At 41.3% G+C, this 10,426-nt stretch overlaps 1 protein-coding gene across 1 annotated transcript in view; it reads right to left on the reverse strand.

Moving 5' to 3' along the window:
- The window catches only part of ebf2 (EBF transcription factor 2), a 60,958-nt gene extending 51,001 nt beyond the window's left edge, over positions 1-9,957 (reverse strand). Inside the window, exons 1-3 of the mRNA XM_033972709.2 lie at positions 9,665-9,957; positions 7,571-7,727; positions 3,917-3,971 (exon numbers count right to left, since the gene is read on the reverse strand). Coding sequence (XP_033828600.1) covers positions 3,917-3,971; positions 7,571-7,727; positions 9,665-9,795 — 343 coding nt within the window. The 5' untranslated portion in view covers positions 9,796-9,957. The remainder of the gene's footprint in view (positions 1-3,916; positions 3,972-7,570; positions 7,728-9,664) is intronic.
- Between the last annotated feature and the right edge of the window lie 469 nt (positions 9,958-10,426).

Here is a 10,426-nt window from a genome sequence, read left to right on the forward strand (position 1 = left end):
ACTAAATAATCCTTGTGCCCAATGATGTGGAAGCCAGCCATTGTTACACCAATTTTCAAGTCGGGAAATGCGAATGAGGTCACAAATTTCAGACCTATCAGCATTTTGCCCGTGGTATCAAAAATAGCTGAGAGGTGTGTTGCAGACCAACTTCTGTGCCACCTCAATAACTCACCATACAGACTGCACCCCTTGCAGTTTGGCTTTAAAACCAATCATTCCACCGACACAGCTACCTGTTTTCTCATTGAAAGTGTAAAATCTAAAATGGACAAAGGGGGTGTGGTCGGTGCCATTTTCCTTGACTTGAAAAAGGCATTTGACACAATTAATCACAGAATTCTCATCTCAAAATTAGCACAATTTAATTTCTCACCAGATGCTGTAAATTGGGTCAAATCTTACTTACAACATAGAACACAAGCAGTTAAAGTTAATAACACACTGTCATCTCATCTGGCATACAATGTTGGAGTCCCCCAGGGATCTATCCTGGGACCAATTCTGTTCAGTCTTTACATCAATGATTTGCCTACAGTGTGCACTGGATGTGAGGTACAAATGTACGCAGACGACACTGTGATCTATGTACATGGAAAAAAACAAAGATGAAACTGCTAAAAAACTGTCTGAATCTGACTGGATCATGTCTTCATCTCAATGTAAAAAAAACTGAATGCATGTTTTTTACAAAAAGACCATCAACTTACCCAAATCCTGATGTTGTTGTTGCGGGTAAGAAAATAAGTATCGTGACACAATATAAATATTTGGGTGTTGTGTTAGATTCAAATCTTACTTTTAAACAACATGTAAAGAAGGCCACCCAAACAGTGAAACTAAATATAGCAAATTTTAGACATATCAGGCATAATTTAAACCAAGAAGCTGCAAATTTATTTTTTAATGCAATGATAATGCCTCACCTGACCTACTGTGTCACCTCCTGGTCTCAGGGTTGCAAGACGACAATGAAACCAATCCAGTCAGCCTATAAACAGGCTCTCAAAGTCCTGGATATGAAACCTTTTCACCATCACCATTGTAAAGTCTTGAGCAAACATAAACTTTTAAATTGGGACAGTCTAGTAAAATTTCAGGATGCTAACTTGGTCTTCAAAATTCTTCATGGCCTTGCTCCTCCTCCACTCTCTAAATTTTTTACACAGAGTGGTAGAAACACCAGAGCTGCTGCCTCAAACAATCTAGTTGTGCCTCTGAGAAAAAGCTCATTTAGCCAATCTGCTTTCTCAGTTCGAGCGGTCCAGTTTTGGAACACTGTCCCGCCTCACATCAGAAGCGTGGAGTCACTCAGGACTTTTAAAATCATGGTGAAAAAATGGTTACTTCTGAATCAAGCCTGTGATCATCAAATGTGAAATTGTGCTGCCATGTGCTGCCTGCCAGCCTCATCTGTTCTGTGTTGTCTGTAGATTTTGTCTGTCTGTATCACAGTGTTTTACTAATTGCCTACTTACCTGTACTAACTTTTAAAACATTTTACTAATTACCAAACTAACTTTTTATAATCTTGTATTTTATGTGTGGTGGCATTTTACATCTTGCCATAGGGACTGCAGTTGGAAACTAGCTGTATAGCTAATACTGGCGCATTTACAGAAATGTCGATTAATGTGCATTGTCCCTATTCAAATAAACTAATAAATAAATAAATAAAATAAATACATAGAGATAAGTAATAGTTTTGAGAGCTTTTGCCACGCCCCCTTTTAGTTGAGTAATCGATCAGAAGCACATGTCTTTAGTCCACCAATAATTTTTTCAGTCGACTACAGTCCTAATTTTGGCCCCATCCTTCATTCATGTGTGAGTTTAGAATGGCGATCCCATATTGTAGCATGGAATGTGTCAGTCGTCCTTGTTGTCATGGAAGTGCAGATGACAAATTCTGAGGGATTCTTTGGGGATTGGGACTTTTTGGATGACGATATTTGTGATGTTTTCTCTGAGATGGTTCTCACGCGCTGCCCTCTGATTGGGGACTACCCCCACCCACATGCATGTACTCCTATGCTGTATGCCCACGGTGACCAAGCAGCTAGCGCTCTTGTCTCATAGGAGGTTCTGGGTTTGATTCCCGGGTCTTTATGTGCGGAGGTTGCATGTTCTGAGTCTGTGTCTGAGTGGGTTTCCTCTGAGGCCTTCAGTTTCCCCCATCAAGCCAAAACATGTACAACAGGACAGGAATGGGTCAAATGCAGAGGACACATTTGACTATGGAGACAATAACTTTAACCTAATCTAATCTAATCTACAGCTTCAGATGGTAAGTGACAAGGGAAAACTCTATAACATGGTTAAAAGCTGTGAAAAGACGATCTGGAATATTTGGTCTGCTTTAACCTCTTCCCTAGTGCAAGTACTCTTGTCCTGTCCCTGTCGGCAGGTGCAGAGGCAGTGGCCGGCAGGAGCAGATGTCCTCTCATGTGAGTGTGATGGTGTAATCAGTTGTGAGACCTCTTCTCACTCACACCTGACCCTCTGCAGCCCAAACAACACTATGTACAAAATAAAGTTGCGTTTGATTTCAAACCAATGGTGTGGCAGTATTTTTGAATTGGCATGGTTTATTAATGCTTCTTAATGCTTTCTTTTTAGTGGCAGTGGCTTAATAGTTTCGTTTGAAACCACATTCCTGTCAAAACAGCTGCTTTACCATGGTTGAAGTAGTCATATAGTGAGCCACATTGCCATTCTAAAAGACATTAAAGTAAACACTCTGTAACCTTTCTGGCATGGGGACTGCCACCTGCCTTGCTTTCTCCTAGAATGTTTCACAGTATAACATTCAGCTTATTGAGTGTTCTTTCAATGCTCATTATGCACTGAAAAACATGCATCTCCATGACAAACAGGTGATGGGCAATCCACTAGAAATGCTCCATAGTGGCCTTTAAAATGATATTCTGAAGTGCATTACCCGTTCATAGCGAGGGACTGTGGTGAAGCAGGATTCCTCTAGTAGTCGGGACACTTGCTGCCTACAGCAGCCCTTCCTCTCTTCAAAGAGTACAGGAAGGAGCTTTGATAGGGCTTGGGGTGGGGGCTGGTGGGGGGTGGGGGGGGCACATGGGGGGGCACATGGGGGTGTCTTTTATGTGTGTCTCCCATGGGTGCAGAGCCACAGCAGCACCAAGGGAGTACCTCGAGAAAGAGAGGGAGGGAGTTAGGGGGGTTTGAGAGAGGGGGGGAGAAAATGAGAGAGAGGAAGAAAGTAGAGAGTGAGGAGAGAGAGGGCGAGAGGGGGAGAGAAAGATGAAGGGAGAGAGGATGACAGCAGAGGAGAGGGAGGGATAGAGAGAGACTTGTGTGTGTCTGGGAAGGGGAGGGGAGGGGAGGGGGGGGGGTGCCTAGTTTAGTCTGAGCTCATGGAAATTGATTTTTTTGTTGTTGTTTTTTTCTTATTAGTGGTTTTATGATCAGTAAAGCCAAAGCAACATCTCCATGAAGCAAGTAGCACACCTCTAAACCAGAAAAGTTACATAGTGCACCTTTATTTCATTTTAAGCTGCCCATCTGAAGATGCATTTGCTAAGGTTAGGTACTAGGGCTGCAATACATAGGAAAAAGATCTGATACTCAGTAACTATTTTTGTATTTTGTAGTTTTGTAGTTTTGTATTGTATTCCTATGCCTTCATTTATTATTCAAACTAAAAACTTAAGATAAAACCAAGACCGATTTTACTTTACTTAAACTTACTTTACATAAACAGTACACGTTTGTAAAATGGAGAGATGCATGCATTTGACCCAGTTTTCATTACCATTTAGTCCTGTTAGGAACAGAGGACCCATCTCAACCAAGTCTTTGTATGTTAGCTTTTTATCATCAAGGTTTGAAAGTCAGAGAGTCTACATCATTTGATATAAAGGTTTGAGCAGGCCTTACTCACCGTTGCTGTAGAGGAGCTGCAGTTTGTAGTGTGTGCCATTGTTGGTCTTTTCTCCCTGAGATACAAACAAGAGATCAAAGGGTCAAGTGCGGTGCCTGGACCTCAGCAGGTGCAGGGGTCAGTGATGGGAGCAATACAGGGTAAAATTTAGCCATAATCTTGATCTTAATTACAAGTTCAAAACATTTCCATCAATGACATTTGAAGTTTAGTCTGACATTTAAGAGAAATGGGAATGGGAAAAACCTGCACTTCTGAGTTACATTAGTCTGCAAAAACATACCAAAAGTATCATCAAGTACAGAGAGTAGTCCTCCAATCAATTATGTATGACTTCACTTAAACTGGCCTAATTTAAAGAAGGGGTGTTCAATTTTTATGGGGTAGTAATCGCGAACACATAACATATTTAGATCACTGTGTTACCTTGTGAAAACGCTATACTCACCAAAAACAACATATTAATATGTTTTATTAATTCTCTCTGAATCTTAGAGCTAACCATAATGACACTTTGAGTAGGGCCTGGGAGAGATCACTAAAATAACATGCATGGATGACATCGAAAACATCAGGCAACAATTGTTTAAGATGGTAGAAAGCTCCAAAAAGTTGTTTTTGCAGTTCCTCATGAAACTTTTACTACATTTCAGACTCATTTCAACTTAACTTAACTTTTGTCCAAACGTTTAGTTTACTTAACTAACCCTCCTCCACCCGTCTCCCTCTCCTCCTCGGCTGGCTCTCATCTTCCTCGCCCGGCTCTCCTCCTCCTTGCCTGGTCTTCCTCCTCCTTGCCTGGCCGATTTTTCTTGTTTTGTCTGATTTTTCCTGTTGTTTTGTTTTTGTGTGTAGGTAGCACGGTGGCTGAGTGGCAACACTCATGCCTCACAGCAAGAGGGTTTGGTTCGATCCCTGGGTCGCCCAGGCCTTTCTGTGTGGAGTTTTTCATGTTTCTCCCCGTGTCTGGATGGGTTTCCTCCGGGTACTCCGGTTTCCCCCATCAACCAAAACATGAACGCCCTTCGAGACAACTGTTGTTGTGATTTTGGGCGTTACAAAAATAAAATGAATTGAATTGAATTGAATAATAACACTGAGAGCTGTTGGATTTTGTGTCCTACATGATATCTATAGAAAAAGGTACAATATAAAAAATAAGTTTGGATTTGGTGGAGTGGAGCCGCAGCACCAGTGGGCCTTGACAGCTGCCCCCTCCCCCACCACCACCCCAATGTGTATGCTGGGCCTGCTCCTGCCTGCTCCTGCCTGCTCCTGTCTGCTCCTGCATGCTCCTGTTTGCTCCTGCATGCTCCTGTCTGCTCCTCTATACCTCCGTGGTCTTTCTAAGTGGTCTCTAAGGAATGCTCTCTGGTCCAGTAAGCCACGGTCCGAGCAGCAGACAGGAGCAGGTCCGAACACAGAGAGGAAATAGGAGATAGGAGATAGGAGCTAGGAAGCGAGAAGAGAGTTTGAGAACTTTGGAGTGGAGATGCCTGATAAACGTGCGGAGGTGCTTGTTACAATGTTTTTTTATGATATAACACGTGTAACAAGCTTAGTATGCAGCCACATTAGCTAGTATTTATGTCAATACAAAGCATAGTTTTGTTCCTAAAACTTAAATTCTACCAAACGCATTTGAAGTTGTGTTTTGTTTCATTCACGCATGTTATGATTGTCATCTTCTCCAAAATAAAACTGCTCAGAATTGTAGTGTCATCCAATGGTAATCCTGAAAAAGCTCCTCTGTGTTTTTAAATTCACATTCTATGGTGCAATCATTTCAGTTGTCGAATTGCCTTCAGAAACATGCAGATATTTTCATTAACCTCATTTGAATTGCTTGACTTCTGAATACTAAAACTTAATAATGAAAACAGCTCATTTTGTGCTGCAGGCCTGGCCTCTACACAGCTGCAGATCTTCAGTGATTTTAATTTTTTAATTGAATTGAATGTCTACACAATTTTTTTCAACTGTACATTTATGACCCGGAGTCTGAATTTGTCAGTGAAGTACTGTAAGGCTGTGGGCAGGGATAGGGGATAGGTGAAAACTTTTTGAGCAGTCAAGCTAAGGACAAAGGCAAACTAATATAACAAGTTTAAAACATATGTTATCTTTAATTCTTACTAAGACTAAGATAACAACCCTTAAATACATAGCAATGTTACTAATAATCTGTAGACTCAGATTAGGTCCATTGCTCTTTCAGTGCAAAATAACAATTGTTTTTTGTAGTTCCTTTGACTCTTTTCCTGCTTTTTCCTTCATCCATGGCACCCTCACCACTGTCCAAAAACGTCTATCATCGCTCCTCACAAGTCTACTGCTGGCCCCTATTCTGGTCCGGACCTCTCTTTTCCTCTGAGATCCCCCACACACACATACACACATGCATGGACTTTGTAGATGTGCTGGCTGCATGTATAGCTTTGGAGAATGAGCACATCTTAATGAGGCCAGCTGCTAATTAGTCCTACAGATCCCTTTTCAATCGCTCCTTGTCAACATCACAGCCACCAACACACTCCGGGCCACGGTAAACAGCACCATAAAACACAGCTCATCTGCGCCGAAGTGACCCGGGTACACACATGTTTAAGACTGGGGGTGAGATGTCTTGCTCAAGGACACAATAAAAGTGGAAACGGAAGGGTGCGGGATGTGAAACAATACTTTTTTTTTTTCAGCCGTGGCTCTATGCAAAATTCTGATTTCTTTCTGCATCATAAGTGCTGTAAAATCTTTTCACAAAGGTCTGAAAAATATGTTATAAATTTTAACAATCAGACATATTATTAGCAATAGTTGGATAAAAATACACATTAGTTAGCCTTAATAAAGGATGAACAAAGACTTAATTTATAATGAACAAATTGTTTATTAAAGAGGGACTATTATGCAAATCTCTCTTGGACCCTATTCAAACCTGCCTTACGTTTAGCTGTAAGGTTCTGTGCAAAGCAATGGAAGTAAAATACCTCGTCTAAAAGAATGATTCCTGCTTAGTGACTACTTAATTGACACCCTAACACCTTAATAAAGCAGTTACTAAACAGGAATTATTAACAAACCGTTTGCTCATTATGGATTAGGTCTGTTCACTTTTAATAGACTAGTTATTATAATGTGTTCCCAACAATTGCTGATGATGCTTTGAAAATATTTCAAAAGTCAGAAAGTTCTTCAGTAAAGTTAATGAAATGTCACTTTTGATCTTCAGTTGTCAATATTGTCTAAAAGCAGCACGGCATATCTTTCTGGAGGTGGCACGTCACCTTCACCATTCCATAGAAATGCTTTTATTTCAGTCTGTTTAATTTCTGCTAATACCTATTTTAAATATTATGCATTTTGTTTAAATATACACAAAATGCATAATATTTAAAATAGGTATTACCAGAAAACAAACAAACAAAAAAAGAAGAGTTAATTTCTGCTAATACCTATTTTAAATATTATGCATTTTGTTTAAATATATACAAAATGACTACCTCAGGCATCTCTGTGATACCCTCAAGAATTGATTGAGCTGAGGTCTCTTTCCCATAGTTCATAATCATAATCATACAAAGCATCCATACACCAATACTTTGAATTAGAAGGTTCTGTTTTTTTGTATAAACTAGAACCTTGTATGCGCCATACCTTCTCATGCTCCACAAAGTCCACAAAGGCGGTCCTCTCTATCTCTACAGGCTGTCCATGCCGGTCATATAGGGCCAGCACAAAGTGAAAGAAGTTGGATTTCCGGAGGTTTGAGGGGGGTTGCTTCTCAAAGTGTGCCCGCGACAGAGCCACTCCGCTAGGGGACACACAAAGAGGACAGTTAGTATGTGGAGGTCTGACTTTTGGTTTTAGCCAGCATCCAAAAGTTAAATCCACAAATGTTTTCCCTGATTATTTTTATCATTCTCCCAATGTATTCAAACCACAGCACAACATCTGGGAGGGCATCTGACACACCACAACATCTGCAGATTCATTAGAGACATACTTAGGAGTTGGAGGTAATATTTTTGTCCCCTAGGTGGCGCTCACACACGACTCCAATGCATCTACAAAAACTTTTCGTGCTGCTTTATTTAGAATCCTTTTTAAATAAAATCACAGCTGGTTTTATGAAGTGAAAAATGTGGACCCTAAAGTGACTAACATAAAATGAATAGGTTAACTAAACAATCAAGTAACGAATTATTAAAATCCAGTTAAAAGGTTTTTTTTAAGTATGCCTCTTAAATATTTTATGACTATTTCGAAAATCTAAAACAATTTGTTATATATTGTCTTAGATTTTTATAAGACAGAAGTAAAATGATGAATAACATACAGCAGTGCATTTGGGAAATCTCTCCGCAAATCAAAAGAAGAGGAGAGAATTTGAATATTGATTTAAAATGAACTCATGGTCCTGTACACATACAGGATCATGACAAAGTCCGTAATTTTCTTGAATTATTTTAAAACAAAACTTCGAAATTTGTGTAAAATTGGTAAAGTCTGCTCCGGACCAGCCCTCTCACCCGCCGCGCGCGCAGGCCCTTACATCTTCATAAAATCAAACGTGATATTTTTCAGCGGCATAAGCAAATCTAACGGCTAAATTAGATTGAGTCTAAAGAAGAGGCCATTTTGAACCAAACGAGACGCGCGAGACTCTCTGGAGAGTTCCGTATTTGAATAATCACATTCATTATGAGAGTTGAGTCTGCCACAAATAGGCAGCACGAGCGCCTCGTAATGAAAATTATTATTATGCGCAATAAAATAGAACGATTTAAATATTACATTTTAATAAACCATTTCAATTCTGTAAACAGTTACATGGAAACGAGTTGTTTTATTCTCAAATGCAACGAAAATAATGTTGTTCAATATTTAACTTTGAGGCTCATCCATATGTAGGCCTATGTAAAAGAAAAGATAGGCTATAAGTCCCGCTTTAAACTCAGAGTTTGAAAACAGTGGTGAGAGAATTATTTACGCTCTCATGTTGCGCACCGCACTTTGACAAAATAAATAATAGAGCCACAGTCCACATGTCCAGGCAAAGTGCAGAAATAAGCACGCTTTCATCAACAGTATTGCGAATCTTACTCACTACTTATTTTAAAACTTTTTAAAATGTTGTTGTTTTCCGATCCCTCACAGTTTCACCCGCTCATATTCCCCATGTAATGAAACAATAATTAAACTAGAAGTTTAGGCCTACAGAAATCTAAGTGCTTTTTCAACAAGTAGTTGGTTCTGCTCCAAGAAGTGCACGGGCCACTGCGCAGCACGGAACGAGACGAAGGCGCAGTTTGTGCCTGGTGAGATTTTATGAATATTGTGCTCTGCAAAATAACATCAGGAGCTCAGTGGAGGGGGAGACAGATTTATATGTCCTCATTTATATTATAAGTCCGTCATATTATATTCTGCACACATGCAAACCTATAGTGAAGCAGTTAAAAATAATGTGGAACCGTTTATGATGGATCATTATATTGTAATTAAAACAGGCTCCAAGCAACTCACGCGGACCGCTATAATCTGTGTGCAGCATTTATTTAGCATAAGGACTCTTGATTGCCAGTGTCAACATTGTAGAACTGACTGGCTGCATTAAACACCACATCTGAAACTGTGTCTCTTGTTTGGGACTTTTCTGTCCAGTAAACTTGCCGGCCCCGTGAGTAACTCTTCGCTCTGATTCACCATGTCAAAACCACATGACAAACTCAGAGAAAGTCAGAGTACCTTTGCGCGGCCACGTTCGCATCCACCACGCCGACATTGCGCACCCAGGAGCGGACCGGATCCATGTCGTCCACGCCGCGCTCCTTCGCTCCGCTCGCGTCTCTGATCAGATGCTCCTGCAGACCGAACATGGATCTGCGCTGCGCCTCCTGTGTGAAACCGCTCCTTTTACGCTTCTACTGGGGCACTTTTCTACGGTACAGGTCCACGCTACAGGTCCACGGTACGATGCGCTCCAGGACTAGTTATTGGCCAGTCCAAGTAATATCCCCGCGGTGCGTCCTCAGAGCGCCGTCATGGTCCGCGCGTGGATGTGGGTGTTGTGGAAGCTCTGTACGCGAGAGTGGGGTGCGCGTGCGGGGGGCGGGGCCAGGCGGAACATATGGTGTTGTGACTGTGGCACAGAGCGCATTGATTGGTGCGCGCTGCGTCCCTTGTTTTGGACACTTGATTCAGTGGCACTCCACGGGACTGTGTCAGGGCTGGGCGTGGGGACACGGCTATGGGGGACAGGGTAATTTATTGGTTTGGGCTATCGAGGACTGGGTGATTTATTTTTTTGTGTTGGACTGTTTGGAGAAGTACATGGGCAGCGTGGACAGGAGCAGTGCGGGTGCATGAACCACGTGCCCTCACTGGAGACTAAAATGTGTGTTGAAGATCTAAAGATTCACCGTTAAGTCAAGTCTGAGCTGCAGACGCTGCATTAGCACTCATGAATAGCTGCAGGTGCTGGGGTTTAGGCTGTGACGATTCAGATCA

The sequence above is a fragment of the Periophthalmus magnuspinnatus genome, chromosome 9, assembly GCF_009829125.3.
Source record: "Periophthalmus magnuspinnatus isolate fPerMag1 chromosome 9, fPerMag1.2.pri, whole genome shotgun sequence".
Lineage (NCBI taxonomy): Eukaryota > Metazoa > Chordata > Actinopteri > Gobiiformes > Gobiidae > Periophthalmus > Periophthalmus magnuspinnatus.